The 22,839-nt window shown below is 45.5% G+C and overlaps 1 protein-coding gene across 1 annotated transcript; it reads right to left on the bottom strand.

The window, feature by feature from the left end:
- Positions 1-184: 184 nt before the first annotated feature.
- Positions 185-12,338, bottom strand: prdm1c (PR domain containing 1c, with ZNF domain). The gene is made up of 8 exons (XM_067242467.1): positions 12,201-12,338; positions 11,903-12,085; positions 8,613-8,879; positions 6,567-6,686; positions 4,390-4,645; positions 1,847-2,874; positions 1,558-1,686; positions 185-1,073 (listed from the first exon to the last, which is right to left on the bottom strand). The coding sequence occupies exons 1-8, from the start codon at positions 12,336-12,338 to the stop codon at positions 501-503; spliced, it is 2,694 nt and encodes an 897-aa protein (XP_067098568.1). The 3' UTR covers positions 185-500.
- Between the last annotated feature and the right edge of the window lie 10,501 nt (positions 12,339-22,839).

Genomic DNA, 22,839 nt, shown 5'->3' with positions numbered 1-22,839 from the left:
GTGTGTTGACATTCCCCAAAAAGGTGAAAGCTCCCACAGTGCCAAATGCAGTCTGATACACAACCCTGGAGACCACAGGACAACGCAGTCTCACATCAGCACAAAAACATTATATTAACACATTCGCAAAGATAAATATAAAGTAAGGCGTGTAATTTTTTATGCACTAAAATCACATCTCTTCAGTTACTCCACATGGGAATTAAATACAAATAGATATTAGGAAACTTAGTAAACCCTGTTCAAAATATTGGACCTCCCAGTCCACAGTTCACCTGCTGTGGATTCCTTAAATTACAACAAAATGGCATAATAAATTAGGGTAAGGGATATGTATGATTAATATGCATAGACACATTTATGTTATTGGGTTCGGGTTCTTGTTGCAAAGGCCCACTCCTTAACATTGTCCAGAGATGAGAGGGCTCTAAAGGAGGTGTTCTTTAAATAGGTCAGCTAACTCCCAGAGATAACAGATGATGGATGACATGAGCAGTATTTCACACCTCTGAGCTACAGCCTTTCTCTTGTTTGATGTTGGTCGGATCATGAGGTAGAGTGCCGCTGTGATGCAGCCTGAGGACCGACGATTTCCTCGCTACTTCGTAGCCGTTATGTTCTAAAGACAGCGTCTCGCCAGTGCAGCCCTGGTGGCTGGAGGTCACCAGCTCCCTTTCCTGAATCAGAGTGCCGATGCTCCCCTTCTCCATCTCTGCTTCGACCGCCATAGTCTCCAGGCGCTCCGCGGCCTCGCTTAGCTCGAACCTGTCGATCTCTGCATTGACGCGGTGGAGCTCTTCCTGCAAGAGGCCATGGGGAAGGTTTGAGGAGGGGGCCGGGGCTGGACAGAAGCCCTGGAGATGTACCTGGAGACTGCAGCGGTGGAGGTAGGAGCGGTAGCAGTGCTGGCAGTGGTAAGGGCGCTCCCCACTGTGGAGGCGTTTGTGGAGCTTCAGATGGACAAACTGGGTGAAGCGCGCCGGACACAGCTTGCACAGGTAGGGCCTCTCCCCAGAGTGGAGTCGCTGGTGGGTCTTGAGATTGCTGGTGCTGCTGAAACGCTTGTGGCACACCTGAAGATGGAGGGATTCAGGGTGAGGCATTGTGTTTTTTCTTGGTATTGGTGAGGTGTACAGTAGAGCTGGTGGCTATCCGACCTAAAGAGCAATGGGACCTGTTGGAACGCGATGTGTGGGCCGGGTTGGTTACGTTACTGTTGATCATCTGTCCATCATCGTATAAAGCCCGCCCTGACAATTTGATTGGTCGGAACAGCTCTTGTTCGGACATAGTTTTTTCCCAACCGAGCGACCCCAGACCCAACTTCCCGGCCAAATTTTTTTGTGGGTGGGCTAAGTTTGGCTGGCACCCAAGCTACATAACACCCACTTCCTTGCGAAAAAATTCTAAATGCATTAATGCACTGATGCAGTATTAGAGTAGACCAACTTCTCTAGTGACCCTGAAGTGATCTCTTAGGGAACAACAAAGGATACTGGTCCAGTAAATGGATATGCTAATGGACATGCAAAGCATGGATCAGTAGTGTCCCTTTACCTGGCACTCATGTGGCTTCTCTCCAGTGTGAACCAGGAAATGTTTCTGCAGGTGAGCCAGCTGAGTGAAGTCCTTACTGCAGGTCTGACATCGGAAGGGGCGCTCGCCACTATGCACGCGCAGGTGCACCTGGAGATGGTAACAAGAAGGAAAAGATGGAGAGAGATGAGGGGAAATAGAGATGAAGAGGGACATGGTTACCCCTAGTTGCGTTTTCTATCTGCCATCAACATAAGTTGTCGTCGTACGGAAACCCTGATGGAAGGCACCGGGAATATGGTGAGCTGACCTTGAGGTTTGACAGCTGCCCGAAGATCTTGCCACAGATGTTGCACTCGTACCGGATCTTTCCATTCTGCCTGCTGAGGGGATAGGGGAGGGTCTTGTATCCGATGACCCGCCCTCGCTTGACCTTGCGGAGATCTGCTGCCCCCCCAGCTAGATGGCCGGACCTCAGAATAGCAGAGGTGGACTTGGAGGGCAGGCGGACTGAGGAGACAGCCAAGCCCATCGCAGGTGAACCTCCGCTGGGTGTGAGAGGGGACGATACATCCCTGAGGGAGGTGGCCATGGATGAGGCACCGGAGGTAGTTGGAGGAGAGAGATCCTCGTAAGGGAAGGATGGGGAATGCTTCAGGTCCCTGTAGCTGTCCTCTATCCTAACAAGTGGGTTTCTGAGGTAGATATTAGTTGAAGTTGTGAAGTATTCGAAATCTTTGCCTCTATTTGTCAGAGTGCAAGTGCTGCCTTTGTTGCTATTGGTCAATGCTACAGGAAGTGCCAGGGGTGTATGCTCACTGGCTGGGGGAGGGGGGAAATGCAGATAACCTTCAAAAGAAAGTAAGGGATGTGGAAGATGGGATTGAAGTCTATCACTGAAGAAGGAGTATGGTTGAGGTAGGATGTTGTTGAGGCTTTGCGGGTAGGGAGGAATGAGGTAGGGTGCATGCCGTAGACCTGTGTTTGATTGACCAGACAGAGAGGACTCTGGGTAATGTTTGCCCATGGCAAGAGAACCCAGGTTATGCTTGACAGGGAAGTGGATATGGGGTGCTACAGGACCACTTGCTGGTCTACTGGGGGTTGAAGGGCCACAGTATCTGACAGGTTTGTAGCTGGGATGATCGAGGAGGTCCACGCAGGGGTGGATGGGGTAGACCACCTGAGGACACAGGGGGAAGACAGGGTGCCGGGATGGGGGGCTGGTGGGCCTTAGGGGGCTGGAGGTGGGATGATGCTTGGTGGGCTCCTTCCTGAGGATTTCCGACACACTGTATCCTCTCTTCTCTGAGGTATTTTCCTGACTCCCACTCTGCCCTGCAGAACAAATCACAAGACAGACACGTATATTCAACTCTAAAGTCAATAGTTCTCCTGGGAAAGGAAACATTCTGGTCTTCATACACAAACTGAGTATCAACTGAACTTGCTGTGTAGGATTACCTGGTCGTATCTACTCTCGCTTAGTCATCGGTGTCATACCAGTACAAGTGACACATTTATAGGTATATGCCATTCCTGTGCAATCTAGTACCACAGAAACATCAGACACTCATATCAGTCTACGATCACACACTGATACACACATACACTGCACTGCTGTTAGTCTGACATTACCCCTGTGGCTTTCACCACACATACAGACACACACACACACTCAAGGGAGAACTCCAGTATAACCAGTAATTGTGTCAGTGAGATGAAAAGGACAACTAAGAATGTATGTCTGTCTACTATATCTGTGTCAGTGCACATCCACATTTGCAGATGGTCTCATAAAGAGTCACTGGCTGGGCCCTGTGAAAGCTGACACTCCGGGTAAAACAATAGGGTCCAGATCAAGAGACAAGATAAGACTGAGGCTGCAAGAGAGGCCTGCAAGATGTTACAGAAAGCAGACCAACCAGCAAGCTAATGGGGGTTTGCGACATCCGTCAAAAGCACTGTGCATACGTGTAGGACTGGGGCACAGATATACACAGACACACATAAATATATACATACAGACACACCCTTGTTTGTGGTGTGTGCCTCATGTGCCTCCCTACCCCACCACTACCCCCTATCCTGATATCCTAAGAAGTGAGCTCTTGGCAAACAAACAGCCGACACTCAAAGAGATATTAATCTGTCAGCGGGTCGTCTCTTCAGGAAGTTCAAGTAGTCACTGGAGCACATCCTCCCCCTCTTCCTCTTCAAGACACAAATATAGGGGTTGTGCCAGAGAGCTGTCATCACGTCAACCAAGCTGAGTTGCTTCACTCTTAGGGCCCTATCTTGCACCCAGCGCAATTGACTAGTTACACCGACACATGTCTCATTCCTATTTTGCACCCGATGCACAGCGGACTTTTCCTTCCACAGACGCACGTTGGTAATTTAGGGAATGGACTTGCGCTCCCGGGGGCGGTTCAGCGAAAAGAGGAGGCGTGTTCCGGCGCAAACGTGGTGCTATTTTGCAGTTTCAGAAAAGATATCCGCCACAGACCAGGAAAAATGTAGTTTAAAGTCAGTGGCGCTTTATTCAGATGCTATTTTAAGGGCGAATGCTTGGCCCGTGCGCACTGCTGGCAAGGCCAGGGTCTTCTTCCTGCGAAGCTGTGTTACATTGTTCAAATCAAAGGGGCGTGGAATTTATGATATATAAAAAACAGTAAAGAGTATCACATAATTGGATTGCTTGGGTTCTCCCATGTAATACAGACACCATACAGAAGAGACTCATTGAGGGTTTGACTAAAAAATATGGGATTGGATTCGTTCGGACTGGATCCAAACTACAACGTCCCACACAAACATATACACTCACACACACACACACATTCTTCTTACCCATCCTCTCCGTCACCAGCCGTCCTGGGGGTGGAAGGCAGTTGAGGCGTTGTGCAAACTCTGGGCAGTACCACACCAGCAGCTCCTGGCCTGGGCACACGGGCTGTACGGTGTAGAAGTAGATGGCCATGCCAGTCTGGCATGCTGCCAGGTTCTGCTCTTCCGGACGACACGCTGGGTTGACATACCGCATCCAGTTGCTCCTGTCCTCATCCAAGCCGTCCAGGATGTGATGCAATCGGCCTTCGGAGAAAACCTGGAGGGCGAGAATTGGAAAGGAAGTTTCAATGACTACACTCACTCCCTGTTCATCCCTTTTTACTCTTAACGTAAGACATACTTTTCTATTCACAATGTTTGTTTTTTGTGATTTTCCTGAAACGGTGCAGGTTTTTTTGGTTGTCTCCTGGAAAGAGGACATTGCAGCTTGCCCAGTGATAATTCACAACTGAGCATGCTGACAGCACTCTGATTCCTGATAGAACTTTCTACATCCACCTCATTGCCTTACTGTAGTTGGTACATGAATCAGAGTGGTGACAATTAACCTTCTAGAACAACAAACTAGAGGCTCAATTGATGTCTACTGACTAAATTGATGTCAATAAACTTAATGAGAGCCTTTTATAGGTCATATAATAAATGTATTTCCTTAGATCATTTAGTTTTTCTTTTAAATTCTTTCCTGTCTCCCTTGGAGATATCGTAATCATGAGTAGGTCATGACTAAAGGGCCATAGGTTGTTTAGACACATGCCAGCACTTGAGCGATGCCACAATGACTCAAGCCCTTTAGTCACAGTTTGGTCTTGGCCAGTGGTGTAGTGGTAACGATTGAGGTGGGTAAACTATGAATTTTATAATTTATTTATTTACAGGGTCGTCAAGCCCCCCCCCCCCCCCCCCCCCCCACGCATTGACCGGACCGTGAGACACACGCATTTCAGCCCCTTCACAGAGGCTTGACAACCCTGTTTATTTATTCATTTTTACGTTTCATTAGGCCTATTTGGATGGAACCAGTAAGGTTGGCTTGTATCTGCATCATCGTAATTAAAAGAACGTTAATAATAGTAGGCTAGCCGTTTGTCCCTGTCTTAATGTGATGTTGTGCAAACCAAAACAACGTTTACAAACGTGAATTGATCACTCTGTACTTGAGGCCTTTTGCGGGCAACTGTGGGAGTGGGAGCACTCGATGGTCTCTTCAAAAATCGCCTGATATCCATGGCTAATTAATCCATTCCGAACAGGTAAACTAATCCACAACGTGTGTGTACATAGCCTACTTCGTGGATCCTGATTGGTGTCGCCGCCGCAGCAGCAACGCATTGAATGGAGGGTCACAGACCCTACAGCGCAGATGAAATGATTCAGACTACAGCGTTTATATGTTAAACAATATGAAATTTAGTCTTTGGTGTTTTAAAATTACACCAAATTTATTTCGGATTATTCCAACGGCAGAATACGAGGCGCAGGGAACTTAGATGTGCGTAAACGCGCATAAACGCTATTTAGAGGTGGATAAACGCAATTTCTGCAATTTAGAGGTGGATAAACGCTATTTCCGAATTTCGGGAGGTGCGTAAACGGTGTTTACGTGCGTTTAGCCCCCACCAAATCCCTGGTCTTGGGTCCATGCCATTTTTGTTTCAATGTTATAAGTTATGTTATATGTATCAGCGCCTACCACAAGAATTTCAATGCCCAGTGTGTCCTTGTTTGATCTGTGCAAATGACCAATGAAAGACTCTCTACAATATCGTGTCATCACTTATGTTTGTAAGATCAAGTTGTCACCTGCTGGCTCAAAGCCACTTCCTTGCTTAGTCAGTATGAGAGACAGTGCACACGGGAGTGTGTGTATGTGTGTGCATGTGTTGATGTGTGTGTGTTTGTTTGTGTGTGTACCGGCAGCGAGACAATGGCACCACCGGGAAAAGCAGAGAAAAGGAGCTGCCGCAACAATGAAACCAAACATCCGTGTGTTTGTGTGAGTGTGTGTATGTGGGTATAAAGGCAACACACATGGAAAGTACACCAACCAAAATTAACCAACAAATGCCTTTGCTCTCACAGACATCATACAGGATGTCAGAACACAACTGTCCACCCGCCCCTCCCTCGACACCCAGTTAAAGATAGAATGTGGCTACATGCTCCCATTGACTTACCCTCCAAAAGTACTTCCTGTTTGCATTCTTGGGGACCGTTTCATTGGTGTAGCTCTGCCCAACCAGGGGGCCGAATCGTGTCCCCTTTGGAATAAGCTCAATGCTGGTCACTCCAAGCACCTGTCCAACACACAGAAAGAGATGTCTCAGACACAAAACCATGGAGTCATTCAGAGAATCTGGCATAAATGAGGACAGCCATGTGCAAACCTCATTAGATTGATGTGATTCTGTAGTAACCAGTCGTACGTTTCAAGGAGTTAGATTAAGATCAAAATTGGTTTACGTGAACAAGCCACAAACTAATTAAAAAACAACTGCATGGTCATAGGGAAACCATACTGTATGTCAGTGGAATTCAAGAAAATAGATCAATCACCCTTATCTTGACACATACAACTGAATAAGAGAGTGGTGTAGTTGCATCAGAAGTATGGAAAAACCTCTGGCACATGACAACCTTTCGATGTCTCCAAAACGGATTTAGCTAGGTAGCCTTGCTCTCATAATGAATATTTCATAAACTAATCCAACGGGTTGTCCCTCAAGCACAGAGCGCTATTAAAGTTTTACCGTGACTCTTGTTCTCGCACCTGCAGGCGTGAAACTTAGCCCCTGTCTTAGGCTTCCGAAACAGGGGAGGCGGGAGGATACGGTGTCAGACACACCCTGAGCCATCAACAGCACCTTCAGGTCTGTCAAAGGAAATCCAAGTCATTGTAATGCTATGTTGTCTCGCCTTTGAAATGGCCGATACTGTACAGTAGGGATGTACTGCAACCAAATGGTAGAGTGTATATCAGACCTGGTACTCTACTGTAGGGATATACCGTATGCTACAATTTGCAACAGAACTGGGTAAATACATCCATTGCTCGAAAGGTTGTCAAAATAGTTCTGTCTTTTGATTTGCTCCAGTGCTTTCTACTGGAAAACATTATTTGCGAGCGCAACGAGCATTTGACTGTATTTGCAACACTTTGTATCATCCTGTGCCGTAGACTTTAGTCGCTAGACTGTGATGAAATGCATTGTTATTGTTTCTTTAGGAGCAAAAAATATCACAGACATCACACAAGCGCCGGCACTCAGAGACTCAGACACAGATTAACAAACGCACACACACCCACACACACCCACACACACACACACACACACACACAAAGGCCCAGTCTTCGACTGTAACTAATGTGTTTAAACAAGAAACCACATGGGCCCATTCAGGCAATCGTCTTCTTATATTGACAGGAACAAAGAGTCTCCCAAGGCCCTCAACCCAAACATACTTTGATACTTCCCTATCTCAGTCCGCCCTCCCCCCTCCCCCACATCCTCCTCCGTTAAACATCAACCACCTAGTACTTTCACGTCGATCCCCCCCGCCCTGCTCCGACCTACACTCCTACTGTAACAAACGGAGGGTTATTTACGACCACAAACCCTGAGGTGCATCCACGTGTCTCAGTTTTCACGGTTTTAATGGCGTGCTGTGGACAATGGGGGCCGAGAATCCTGGGCAGCTACTAATCATGTGACCTCAGGCTGTGTTCTGAGGGCCCAGGCCATTGTCCGGCCCGTCTCCAAGACGCGCTCAGCAGAGAGAGGAGAGGAAAGGCTGAGTTTAGACAACAACTTGTCGACCGTTTCCTCCTACAGAGGAAGGATGGGGGGGGGGGGGGGGGGAGTGAGGGAATGACGGACGCTGATTTGGACACAAACACCCCTCCTGCATGTCCTGCCATCCTGGCATGAAAACAAGAAGAGAGACGTACGCGGTGTTGGGGAGTGCAACGACGCATGTATGTAAGGCATGAACACACACACCTACAGTATAGAAGGCACAAACACACACAAGTACAGAAGGCACAAACACACTTGTACATAAGGCATGCACACATATACACACAGATCCACATTAAAATACACACATGCACATTCTCACATAAACATACACACAGCCACACAGTCTCAAATACAAACATGCTCTGGACTTTAGTCACAGGAACAGCAATCTTCAGGATAGGGCGTGGTTTGTGTCATACGTACTTCTGTGGACTCGGGACATCGCTTGAAGGCCAGGTTCCTCGGTAGAGACCTCTCTGCTTGGGTCCTGTCCTTGTCCCCCTCGGGGTCACTGTCCAACAGCTGGTCCTTCACCGTGTACGTGCACCTCTCCTCGAACTCGGCCTCGCTCCATGCCGTCATATCCACGTCCCACTCGACTGTCATTGCCGCGGTGGCGAGGACGACCCCTAGGGTGCTGGGCGACCCCTCTGAGATGAGCATGGCTGTGTCGTGCTGGGAGGCAGAGGCCTGCAAAGAGAGAGAGAGAGACAGAGACACAGACAAAGACAGAGAGAGAGTGGAAGATAAGAATGTAAAAGATTACTTAGGTGTGCATCAGGGCTGAGGAACATAGAGAAACCATCGTGTAGTTGTCTCTGTTGTAGTTTAGTTCTCCTGTTCCATTTAGTCTCATTACCTATTTCGGCCCCTGTCTTTATCTCATATCTACCCCCAATACCCCCTCCCCACCATGCCTTATCAACATTGTAGCAGAAAAGACAGAAACACAATCCTCAAGCATCACAAATAACCAGATGAAGCAAAGAGAGAAAGCTTTGTCTTGAAAATGAGCTAAATATGGAAATGCCAGGTGTAAGACTAAAGAAAGGTGCGGGAGGTTTGGGGTGAGGAGGGTGGGGTGGGGGAGTCCTTCCTAACTTTCCCACAACCGGAAAAACAAACTTCAAAGCCAGTCGCCCTGACCCATCGTCCCTTCTCCCGGTTCAAACAACCACCCCCCACACCACTTCCATTTCACGGGGCCAAACATCCTGAGGGTGCCCAGGAGGCGACCCCCGTCTGGAGATGGAGGTTCCTGTCACGCAACCAGGAGCAGTCGCACTTTCACAAGGAAACCAGGGCTTCCAGTGAAGCCAGACTTCTTCTGAGCTGAACTGGGACCTGGCACCCTGTTCCAGTCATCCTCTCTGTTACTCCCTCCCTTGCTCTTTCTCCATCTCTCGTTCTTTATTGGGTGTGCTCACGCCTTCGGCGAGCACAACCATTGTTCTCTCACATATATTATTGGGTGTGCTCACGCCTTCGGCGAGCACAACCATTGTTCTCTGACATATATATTATTATTATTGGGTGTGCTTTGCCTTCGGCAAAGGCACAACCTTTGTTCTCTCACATATATATATATATATTTTTTTTTGCCCCCCTAAAACTCATAGACAACCTAGGTGTCAAAAGTTTCGTCTTGGTAGCGATTGAGTTGCTTCTATTGGGATTTACGTTCCGTTGCATGGTTTAGGCTCAAGTTAAGTTTTTGTGGCGAAAAGTGAAGCTAACGGTGGCTAATTTGCTAGCCACAGTCACTGACGTTACTAACGTCACTACGTCACTAACGTCACGACAACACGCGTGACTGCCTTTGGCAGCACATTCGTTTTGCATCTGTTAACTTGGGGGATAGCTAGGCTAACTATAGCTTTACTGCAAGGCAGCTGCAGAAACGCCACAAGCAAAGAGGCCAGGGTGATAACTATTTACTCATTTTACTTTGTGATATGACACACAATTGTGATGTGTAATGTACAATATAAGATGATATTATTAAGGAAGTACATATACTTTCGGAAACAGTAGTCTACTATTTCACTGAAGTATTAGCATCATGACATTATAGCCTGTGTTGCCCGGGCAACACATACTACAGTGGTCTATGATGTATCTGTTTTCAATCGTTAAAATAAACATTCCTCACATATACATTTTCGTTGTAGGATTTATTCTGACATTAGTAAACGATTTGTTGGTGAAATTACCATTACCTGTGGTTTCAAACCAGTGTAGCTCACTGCAACGCTGTAGCTTACGCGAGACACACTACAAAAACATCTACAGTACACAGCTGTTAAGGAAGTCAAACGGCGACAGAACATGTTCGGCACTCCCCTTACTTAAATCAAAAGTCTATCTAACTACTAACCTGAACTTCATTGCCACAGCCTAAACTTTGTCAATCTGTCATGAAAATAATTAATTTCAGCCTAAACTGTACAACGGAACGTTAAATCCAATTCAACCAACGCAATCGCTACCAAGACGAACACAGCAGTAGTCTAGTACTGTACCGTAGTAGTACAATTTACCGGGGCAGCTTCTCCACACAGGGCTATATCGCATTTTGCGTTGTTACTGACAATGATCGCTACCAGTGAGCTTTTTATGAATGAGCGATTTTCCACTAAATAAATGTCAAGCTTATTTACGTTTTGGGGGGCATATTTTCAGTTAGCAGATGGTACTGTTTGAATTGCGATTCCATCTTCTACTGCCGGGTAACGTCGTAGAATAATCTTCAAAGGGGGTTCTTTATTAATGAATGAATGCAATGAGTAGGCTACATGCCTGAAAATATCACGAGAAGGGAAAAACTTAAAATGACGTTTAAGTCATAGAGATTAGGTCAATTTTTACACCGGTCTGCCAAATTTATTCGTTTTGATTCAAAGATGAGGCTGCCTCTTGCAGGGGAAATGAGAAGACATCTATTTCATTCTACACTTCACTCGTATTTTCAGTTGTAAATGAGCAGCAAAGAAAAATGCTTTTAAATCTATGTAATCTTTATAAATAATAAGTATGCATTTTCATATAAAATATACAGAAATCAGTTGTAAAAATGTCATAAAAAAACGGACCCCTGTGCAACCGACGCAAGCAAGCACACCCTACAATTTCCCCAGAAATTGTACCCTCTCTAGTTATTATTTATTTTCCCACCCCTAAGGATCTGTCAATATTTGGACTACATAAACAAAGTTGATGTCAAAAGTTTCGTCTTGCTAGCGATTGAGTTGCTTGTATTTTTATTTACGTTCCGTTGCATGGGCTAAGTTGAAATTACGTTTTTGTGGCAAAAAGTGCCTTTTGTCAACAAAGGGTTCTCAGTGCTAGCCTACGTCATAATGTCAGCACACGTTAACAACGACGCATGGATACTACGTGCACAGATGTGCTGTTGCACAGCGAGTATCGTATCGTCCCTTACAAAAAAGAAGTATACTTCAAGTTTATTTCGTAAGTATACTTAGTATAAAAAGTATACACATTCTCAGTTCGATGATCGACTTTGTAGTCGTGTTGTCGGACTTGGGGCCGAATGTCTTGGACACTCGGGTGAGACTGATCACCACCTGGTGGTGAGTTGGCTACCATGGTGGGGGAGGACGCCGGTCAGGCCTGGCAGACCCAAACGTAATGTCAGGGTCTGCTGGGAACGGCCAGCAGAACCCCCTGTCAGGAGGGGCTTCAACTCCCACCTCCGGGAGAGCTTCGGTCATGTCTCGGGTAGGGCCGGGGACATTGAGTCCGAATGGGCCATGTTCCGGGCCTCCATTGTTGAAGCGGCTGACCGGAGCTGCGGCAGCAAGGTGGTCGGTGCATGTCGCGGCGCTAACCTTCGAATCCGGTGGTGGACTCCGGAGGTGAGGGATGCCGTCAAGCTGAAGAAGGAGGCCTATCGGACTTTATTGGGAGGCAAAAACCCGGGCATTGGGAGGAGTTCGGCGAGGCCATGGAGAATGACTTCCGAACGACTTCGAAAAGGTTCTGGACCACCATCCGGCGACTCAGGAGGGGGAAGCAGTGCACTGTCAACACTGTATATGGTGGGGATGGTGCGCTGCTGTCCTCGACGGGGGACGTCCTGGATCGGTGGAAGGAATACTTCGAAGACCTCCTTAATTCCACCAACATGCTTTCCGACGTGGAGGCAGACGATGTCTGGGGACATCGGGGGGGGCCCTTTTATCTCTGGGGCTGAGGTCGCAGAGGTGTCTGAAAAGCTCCGCGGTGGCAGGGCCCCTGGGGTGGATGAGGTCCGCCCGGAGTTCCTTAATGCTCTGGATGTTGTAGGGCTGTCTTGGTTGACACGACTCTGCAATATCGCGTGGACATCGGGGACAGTGCCTCTGGACTGGCAGACCGGGTTGGTGGTTCCCCTCTTTAAAAAGGGGGACCAGAGGGTGTGCTCCAACTTTAGGGGATCACACTCCTCAGCCTCCCTGGGAAAGTCTAATTAGGGGTCCTGGAGAGGAGGGTCCGTCGGATTGTCGAACCTCGGATTTAGGAGGAGCAATGTGGTTTTCGTCCTGGCCGTGGAACAGTGGACCAGCTCTATACCCTCAGCAGAGTCCTGGAGGGTACATGGGAGTTCTCCCAACCATTATACACGTTTTGTGGATTTGGAAAAGGTGTTCGACCGTGTCCCTCGGGGGCTCATGTGGGGGGTGCTCCGAGAGTACGGGGTACCGGATTCCCTGATCGGGGCTGTCCGGTCCCTGTACGACCGGTGCCAGAGTTTGGTCCGCATTGCCGGTAGTAAGTCGAACTTGTTCCCGGTGAGGGTTGGACTCCGCCAGGGCTGCCCTTTGTCACAGATTCTGTTCGTAATATATATGTACCGAATTTCTAGGCGCAGATTGGGTCGCTGCTTTTTGCAGATGATGTGGTCCTGTTGGCTTCATAGGGCCGCGACATTCAGCTCTCACTGGAGCGGTTCGCAACCGAATGCGAAGCGGCTGGGATGCGAATCAGCACCTCCAAATCTGAGGCGATGGTTGTCGACCGGAAAAGGGTGGAGTGCAAGGGTCGGGGAGGAGATCTTGACCCAAGCGGAGGAGTTCAAGTATCTCGGGGTCTTGTTCACGAGTGAGGGAAGAATGGAGCTATTTACCAGTCGATCTATGTTCCTACCCTCACCTATGGTCACGAACTGTGGGTAGTGACCGAAAGAACGAGATCGCGAATACAAGCGGCCGAAATGAGCTTTCTCCGCAGGGTGTCCGGGCTCTCCCTTAGAGATAGGGTGAGAAGCTTGGTCATCCGGGAGGGGCTCAGAGTAGAACTGCTGCTCCTCCGCGTCGAGAGGAGACAGTTGAGGTGGCTCGGGCATCTGATAAGGTTTTGGGCACGTCCCACTGGGAAGAGGCCCCGAGGAAGACCCAGGACATGCTGGAGGGACTATGTCTCTCAGCTGGCCTGGGAACGCCTCGGGGTCCCCCAGGAAGAGCTGGTGGAAGTGACCAGGCAGAAGGAAGTCTGGGCCTCCCTGCTTAGGTTGCTGCCCCCGCGACCCGACCCCCGGACAAGCGGCAGATAATGAACGAACGAACAGTCGATAAAATAACCTTGTAATAAGCAAGAAGGTTAACCTTTACTATGTTCAAGGGATTTTCAAGGGACTTAAATGCATTTACAGATTCAATTACAAATATAGTTGCAAGCAGCAATGGGGTGGCCAAGCAGGTCAGATGACCCAGAAGAAACTTTCGACATCCTCAGAAGAGTGTTCTGAGTACATCCAGCAAGTTTGGCGTGAATCCATCAAAGATTTGCTGAGATACGACACAACTTTCTGTTTGGCGGCTCTGCTGCCGATTTCGATTGGCTGTACCGGACAAACGGTTTCGAAAATCTAAAATCATTTTGATAGTTTGTGTGAGGATTGCATTGACTATAGCTTGTAGCTTGACTACAGGTAACTAGCGACTGCGGTGTACCTGGCTTCCTTTGCAGTGGCTTACAGTCTCGCTAAACAGAGAATCAGAGACATGACAAGCTCGTCAGCTTGGGCTGGATTCAAACCTCTGACGTTGCCGTTGCCAGGACACCAACTTATCCTAGTGAGCGATTCTCAGTTCTGCAAATCACAGTTCAGTTACTGGGTAAAAATATAAGCAGTTTTTCCTGTGGCAAGCGGTTGTCCGATTTGTCCCAAGTTTAAACACCTGTAATTCAGTCCTATTTTGACATGTCAAGGGGATTGTGGTCTGACGATAATCTGTCCCAAATTTGGTGATATTTGATACATTTTGTAGGAGTGAACAAAAACGTTTTATTAATTCATTCAAAATGGCGGCATCAATTCGGCTGGTATCACAAGTTAACATCTGTTAGACACGGGATCGCCCCCCTAGAGGTTAGAGGACACATATCTACAAAGCACAATAAATCTGACTCTTCTTGAGTATAGATCCCCTGAGAATGAAACATGGTCATTACCATTATACTGTTAGACAGCTACTGTGGCATACCTGGCTTCACTAAACAGATAAACAAGTATCATGACATGCTTGATGACTGTGGCTGGGTTTGAACCTATGACCTTGCACTTCAGAGGAACCCATCTTATCCCAGTGAGCTATTCTCACTGCAGGGAAATGCTGTGTTCAGTTACTGTATAAAAAAAAGTAAGTAGTTTCTCCTGTGGGAAGCGTTGTCAGATTTGACCCAAGTATAAAAAGCTGTAATTCAGTCCTATTTTGACATGTCAAGGTGATTGTGGTCTGAAAATGATTTGATTACATGTCCATGAAAATAGGAGCAACGGCGAACAAGGAGTTTGTTTTTATGAAAATTCCAAATGGCCGACGCTCAAAATGGCAGACACGGGACAGTGTGATATATTTCGACTTAGTATGCCACTTAGAATCAGAAGAGACCAATCTTGTGATTTATGACAAATCTGTTCAGAAGTTATGATGCAAGAAATCTGATGCACTGGCTAGATGTAGCATCACTATATCGACAAAGCACAATAAATCTGACTGAGTATAAATCCCCTGAGAATGAAACATTATCGTGACCATTATGATTATACTGCTCGACAGCTACTGTCGCATACCTGGCATCACTAAACAGATAAACCAGTATCATGACATGCTTGAGACTTTGGCTGGATTCAAACCTATGACCTTGCACTTCAAAGGAGCCCATCTTATCCCAGTGAGCCATTTCCAGCGCTGAGAATTGCTGTGTACAGTTACTGTATACAAAAAGTAAGCCATTTCTCCTGTGGCACGCGTGGTCAGATTTGGCCCAAATTGTTGCCCCAACAGCTGTAATTCAGTCCTATTTTGACATGTCAAGGTGATTGTGGTCTGAAGATAATCTGTGCCAAATCTGGTGAATATTGGATACATTGTGTAGGAGTAGGGAAAAACGTTTTATTCATTCATTCAAAATGGCGGCCTCATCAATTCGTTTGGTATCACGCATTAACATGCGTCAGACATGGGATCTCCTAAGATATCACGAGACATAGGAATCACTGAAATACAACAAACAAATCAACAGTTATTGGTCAAAACACAATTTTGCCTATTGTAGCGCCCCCTAGAGCTCAAATGACCCTACCTTTTTCGGACCTCTTAATAACAGGGTCATGAATCCAAACACCAAGTTTGGAGTCAATGCATCAAAGATTCACTAAGATATGACCTCACTTCCCTTTTTCCGGATCAGTTGCTGAATTTGATTGGCTGTAACGGTTGCGAAAATCAAAGCTCCAGGGGATAACTTTTGTTAGGCTTGGTCTGAAGATCATCTGTGGCAATTTTGAAGAAGATTCGACAAGAATTGTAGGAGGAGTAGCGAAAAAACGTTTCTCCTTAACATTCAAAATGGCGGAGAATCTATATGACTGGGTATGACGTCATAGAGTGCGTTGAACTTGTCTTGATCCAGGGAATCCAATGATACCTCATTTTGGAAAATGCGGCATATGGTTCAAAAGTAACGTGTGTAAACACACCTTCAACTTTGACCCATTGGTGGCGCTAGATGGTTGTAATGGGAGACATGAAACTTGGTGAAATTGATGAGGGGACTGGTCCCAAAGTGTGTGCCAAGTTTCACTACTTCTGACAATACGGTTCTAGGGGCTGTCATAGACTCCCATGGCAGAAGAAGATGTGTAATAATAAGAAAAGGTAGAAACCCTTAACCCTCGTGCTGCCTTCGGGTCACATGACCCAAAGGTTCATAACGAACCATCGTTGTGTTTACCCAATTTTACCCAATACAAAAACAAATAAAAATAATTTTCTCTTAACCATTCCAACGTGGGGGGTCTGAGACAGCCCGACAGTTAAAAGAAAATGCTTCACTTTGTTTTTGTATGAGGTAAAGTTGTCGCAATACGACGGTGGGTCACAATGACTGATGGGTCAGAATGACCCGAAGATAACACAAGGGTTAAAATGCAAATCACGGAAAAACCTTCAGGAAGACAATGACGCCATAGGGTTCAGTCGAATCGTCTGCGTCTACGGAATCCGATGAAACCACACTTAACCCTTGTGCTGCCTTCAGGTCACATGACCCAAAGGTTCATAACGAACCATCGTTGTGTTTACCCAATTTTACCCAATACAAAAACAAATAAAATAATTTTCTTTTAACCTTTGCAATGTGAGGGGTCTGAGACAGCCCAATGGTTAAAAGAAAATGCTCCACTTTGTTTTGGTATGCGGTAAAGTTGTCGCAATACGACGGTGGGTCACAATGACTGATGGGTCAGAATGACCCGAAGATAACACAAGGGTTAAGAAAAACGGTCTCATGGTTCAAAAGTTATGGGCGTAAACGCACCTCCAACTTTGACACCTTGGTGGCGCTATAGTGATTCATGGATCGACATGAAACTTGGTGATAGTCAGGAGACCGTTCCAAAACAGAATCAGAATGGGTTTTTATTCGCAATGAAAGTTTGCACAGACAAGGAATTTACTTTGGCAGGAGAGCCTACCTAGGCAGCCATTTTCGGCGCCAACTAGAAAGTTACAGCATAACATGAGGAGAGGGGAGGAGAGAAAAAGGCAACACCCAGACAATGCTCCTAGAGGAGTACAGTGTGGGAACAGACAAAAACCTCAGCACATAAGCACAACAACATTTACAAAAACACGCGACTTGCAACGGGGAGTGGGGGGGGGGGGTAGACAAGCAGCATCTGGACCTGCAGCCATGGTAGGCGCTGGACACAGACCCGCCAGCCACCCTGGGGAAACAAGCAGGCGAAGGCGTTGGATGGGGGTGGTGATATCTGTAGTAGGTGAAAGTTAATGTGTGAGTAGGTCTGGGTTGGCGCCCTCGACCTAGGCCACAATCAGTCCGATTCTCCCTATGCAGATTGTGTTGGCCAGGAGACATCCTTGGTCATGACCCGGGAAGAGACCAAACCACAGATGTCGATGGGGGGGGAGGGGGGGGGGGGGGGGGGGGGGAGGGAGGAGCAAGATAGTCTCGCTTCAGCGCTCTCCAGGGGAGTTGTTTTCCAGCAACGACCTTGGCCAGGGCCTGTGCTGGTTACGGGGCCGAAAGTGGATAAGATTGGGGTAGTTGTTTTGACGAGTAGCCGCAACTCAATTTTCACGTCCACCCTTCAGGAAGGTCTCCATGTCCTCCATCTTCCTTTGCAGAGCCGCAAACGTATCCCTGTTGTAATCAATGCTGCGTTGTAAGTTCACAGTCTGAGCTCCAACAACTCTGCCCACCGCATCAATCATATCGGGCAGCCTAACGGGGCTTTTGATGGCTGCAGCCGTTTCCTTGATTTTCCGATATACAAAGCCAGCGCCTATTCCAAACAGCAGAAAGCCTGTAATCATGGTTCCGAATATGAAGATGTCTTCAACGTCCTCCACGGAAAGCGCCGCTAGACACACGACACGCCAATCCTCCGACGCGTCCATCGTGTAGCCAGCTGCGAATGTCCCGTCCGGACAGTTGGGTTCCCCCGCACCCGAGCTTCTCTACGAGAAGATGGTGTCCATAGCATTGAGAGACCAGCTAATTAATTCCATGCTTCTAGTGTGCCAAATTTCAAAACTTTTCACCAATCGCTATGCATTATAATAATAACTAGAGAGGGTACAATTTCTGGGGAAATTGTAGGGTGTGCTTGCTTGCGTCGGTTGCACAGGGGTCCGTTTTTTAATGAAATTTTTACAACTGATTTCTGTATATTTTATATGAAAATGCATACTTATTATTTATAAAGATTACATAGATTTAAAATATGAGTGAAGTGTAGAATGAAATAGATGTCTTCTCATTTCCCCTGCAAGAGGCAGCCTCATCGTTGAATCAAAACGAATACATTTGGCAGACCGATGTAAAAATTGACCTAATCTCTATGACTTTAACGTCATTTTAAGTTTTTCCCTTCTCGTGATATTTTTAGGCATTTAACCTACTCATTGCATTCATTCATTAATAAAGAACCCCCTTTGAAGATTATTCTACGACGTTACCGGCAGTAGAAGATGGAATCGCGATTCAAACAGTACCATCTGCTAACTGAAAATATGCTCCCCAAAACGTAAATAAGCTTGACATTTATTTAGTGGAAAATCGCTCATCCATAAAAAGCTCACTGGTAGCGATCATTGTCAATAACAACGCAAAATGCGATATAGCCCTGTGTGGAGAAGCTGCCCCGGTAAATTGTACTACTACAGTACAGAACTAGACTACTGCTGTGTTCGTGTGTAGCGATTGCGTTGGTTGAATTCGTTTTAACGTTCCGTTGTAGGGTTTAGGCTGAAATTAATTATTTTCATTGACAAAGTTTAGGCTGTGGTAATGAAGTTTAGGTTAGTAGTTAGATAGACTTTTGATTTAAGTAAGGGGAGTGCCGAACATGTTCTGTCGCCGTTTGACTTCCTAAACAGCTGTGTAGATGTTTTTGTAGTGTCTCGTACGGTGGCCCTGAAGTGCAAATCACAACAGCAATTCATAAAACACAACGCCAAATAGGAACACACAACGCCAAGTAGGAAAACACAACAACAAATCAAAAGCACAACGCCAAATCGGAAAACACAACGCCAAATCCGAAAACACAACGCCAAATAGGAAAACACAACGCAAAATCAAAAAGCACAACGACTTCTGACGGAAAGGTAGGGCCCATTTAGCAGAAGACGGACCCTCCTGATTGGACAGATGGACTGTCTGTCTTTTAACAGGAAGGAGAACGCCTATTTTGAAAACATGAATCCCTCGAAGATACTTTCGCTATTTTTAAGAATGATTTTGATGCAAGGCATACATACGACGTGATAGTTGATATGTTGTCAACCAATCACAACATCAGGATGAGTAGAAGCACTTGAAGTCACGTTTGTCAAATTAGTTCTAGTTATTGGTGTTCGTTGGCATACAAAGTTAGTCTTCTCTTATTAGCGTAGTTAGTGATTAGAGCTAGCAACAATGAATTGCAGATTAAGGGTTCCTATCGTCCAGCTAGCTCTCAACGCTCGGTAGAAATTTCAGGTCCACTCACTAAAAACAACGACCCTCTCACTGGACATATTGTATAATAAAATGTTTTAATGAATGCAATTGGTTGCCTTGTATATTCTGTTCTATTTACAAAACTCCTTTCTTGTCTTAAATTGAGCAGTTGCTGGTGTGATTGCTATCTAGATTAGATTCAATTTGCAGGCTACTACAAATATAAATGTTCAAGTCTTTTATTGTCAGGTGCACAGAACAACAAAGGGTCCGACTGGGCACGGAGATTCTTAGGACAAGAAGCAAAGCAACCCGGCATAACATACAAGTACACAGAACATAACACATGTTGTTAACTGGTAAATTGTAAGTGGGCTGATGAATAAAAAAACGTGTTTAACAAGTCCCATTTACTTCAACAGTCGAAAGTTAAATGTTCAGTAGAACAATAGTCCTCAATCATTAGGCTACAGTAGCCTACGCAGCTAGCATAGCCATTTCTAGCTCTGCTTCACAATATGGCTGCCTATTGTTATAGGTTAATCATGAAATACATGAATGTTAATAAAGTTTATAAAACTATTGGGTTCTATAGACTTATTTAGCTGTTTCTGATTGGACGAGAGACGTTCCATGCGTTGAAATATCCCAGGACATCCCAACTTTTCACAGCTAATAATAAATCACTCCGCGATTAAACATTCGCGTTGATATAGATAAGTAACCATAACAACAGGGACGAGTCAAAACTTTGAAAGACTTTAACAAGCTAACTTGTATTTACAACAATGAGTGACTTCAATATTTATTTTAACCTATTTGAAAAATGTTTCTTTTAAGAATGTACTGTGTCAGGGTCACGTAACCGCTCATCTCACATCCTATTCGCTATTCACCTCGCTAGTCAATCTAGCTACTTCAGACAGGCTGCGGCCAACCCGACAGTAGCAGCAACTCTACACATGCCGATTATTTTCTTCTTAAAAATCTTGATTTTATTTGGGGACAATGACATGGCTCGATAGCTGGCTAGTCTTGTTGTTAAACATACTGTCAAATTATAATTACAACTTTGATGCGGTCATCTCACATCCATTTGCTGTACTGTATTCAACTCGCTCCACAGGTTGCAGCCGTACAAGCCTAGTACTGTACTAGTAGCCTAGCTAACTATATGGCCGATACTTTGTTCGTGAAAATCTAGATATTGATTTTGGGACAGTGACATGGCTGGTTACCTAGCAAATCTTCTTGTCAAACATACTGTAAAATTATATTTACTGTTTGTCAACCGTACACAATGTTATTGCCTTTGAATCTTGCTAGCAATTAGCTTTCGGGCTAATAGCTCAGCTGACGTTGACAATGGAACTATTTTTTTCGTTGCGGAGGAACAATGGCGAAATAAACATGTTTTTAATCAATAACTTCGTGTTTAAATGTTAATTGGTTAACTATAAAATTGTTTTATAAAAGCAATATAGTACGAGTGAGAGTGGGGTAAGTAAGGGATATTCCCACGGGTGGTGTTCTACGGCAAACAACACGAGTACTATATTGCTTAAGTGAGACATATACATGATGCAACACACCAGTAACCAATTGATATAATGTGTTAGTATACCGAAAATGTCAGTAAATCGAGATGGTGCTGCTGTCTGTCCCGTCGAAAACCATTCAAACAGGTGCTGTTCGTGTTTTTCGCCGCTCCTTCCTGTTAAAAGACAGACAGTCCGTCTGTCCAATCAGGAGGGTCCGTCTTCTGCTAATAGGCCCTACCTTTTCCGTTAGAAGCTAATGTTGTTGTGTTTTCCTTTTTGCCATTGTGTTTTCCTATTTGCCTTTGTGTTTTCCTATTTGCTGTTGTGTTTTCCTGTTTGCCGTTGTGTTTTGCACTTCAGGGCCGCCATAGTCTCGCGTAGGCTACAGTGTGCTACACTGGTTTGAAACCACAGGTAATGATAATTTCACCCACAAATTGTTTACTTGTAATCTAATGTCATAATAAATCCTACAACGAAAATTTATTTGTGAGGAATGTTTATTTTAACGATTGAAAACAGATGCATCATAGACCAATGTAGTATGTGTTGCCCGAGCAACAGAGGCTAATGTCATGATGCTAATACTTCAGTGAAATAGTAGACTACTGTTTCCGAAAGTATATGTACTTCCTTAATAATATCAGCTTATATTGTACATTACACATCACAATTGTGTGTCATATCACAAAGTAAAATTAGTAAATAGTTATCACCCTGGCCTCTTTGCTTGTGGAGTTTCTGCAGCTGCCTTGCAGTAAAGCAGTTAGCTTAGCTATCACCCAGAAGTTAACGAGCTGCTAAACTAATGTTCTGCTAGAGGTAGTCACGCGAGTTTTGTGACATTAGTGACATAAGTAGCGTCATTGACTGTGGCTAGCAAGTTAGCCACCGTTAGCTTCACCTTTCGACACAAAAATGTAATTTCTACTTAAACCGTGCAACGGAACGTAAATACAAATACAAGCAACTCAATCCAAGACTAAACTTTTGACATTGACAATGTCTATGTAGGCCAAATATTGACGAACACTTAAGGGGGCAAAAAGAAATAGTAATATATATGTGAGAGAACAATGGTTGTGCCCTTGCCGAAGGCAAAGCACACCCAATAATAATAATAATACGTAGAAACACTTAAGGTGGCTTCGCCGCTTCGTGGCTTGGCCACCAATTTCATTTCCTGGACTGAAGACAAACGATTAGAAGATTAGGGTTAAGTTGTTCTGTGGTCCTGGAACCTGAGCTGTCAAAAATATTTCCTGGTCTTGTGTACAATTGTGGTTAACGTGTGAGTGTATTAGTGCAGGTTTTGTAAATCACCATTGGGTAGCAGCAAGACTTTGTTTCAAGACACATCCCTTCTGAGAACGGAGGTCTCTGTGCTGCAATACCTTACTCCTTATACCTTTCCCCTTGCACAAATTCAAATCATTTCATATTTTTTCACACTGAAATCCAATGATTGAAAACATGTTTTCTGTTTTCAGCAAATTATCTCAAACTGTAGGCTATAGTTAAAACTGTCAATGTGAATGGAAAGTATGGATAAAAACAAAATTTGAACGGTGGCCTTAGTCTTACACCAGAATATAGAGGTAATGCTCTTGAGAACCGTAGAAAAGTACTCGCTT

Source organism: Osmerus mordax, chromosome 8 (genome assembly GCF_038355195.1).
Source record: "Osmerus mordax isolate fOsmMor3 chromosome 8, fOsmMor3.pri, whole genome shotgun sequence".
In the NCBI taxonomy this organism is placed as follows: Eukaryota; Metazoa; Chordata; class Actinopteri; order Osmeriformes; family Osmeridae; genus Osmerus; species Osmerus mordax.
Note: the sequence above shows the minus strand (reverse complement) of the source record. Positions and strands in the feature narration are given on the sequence as shown.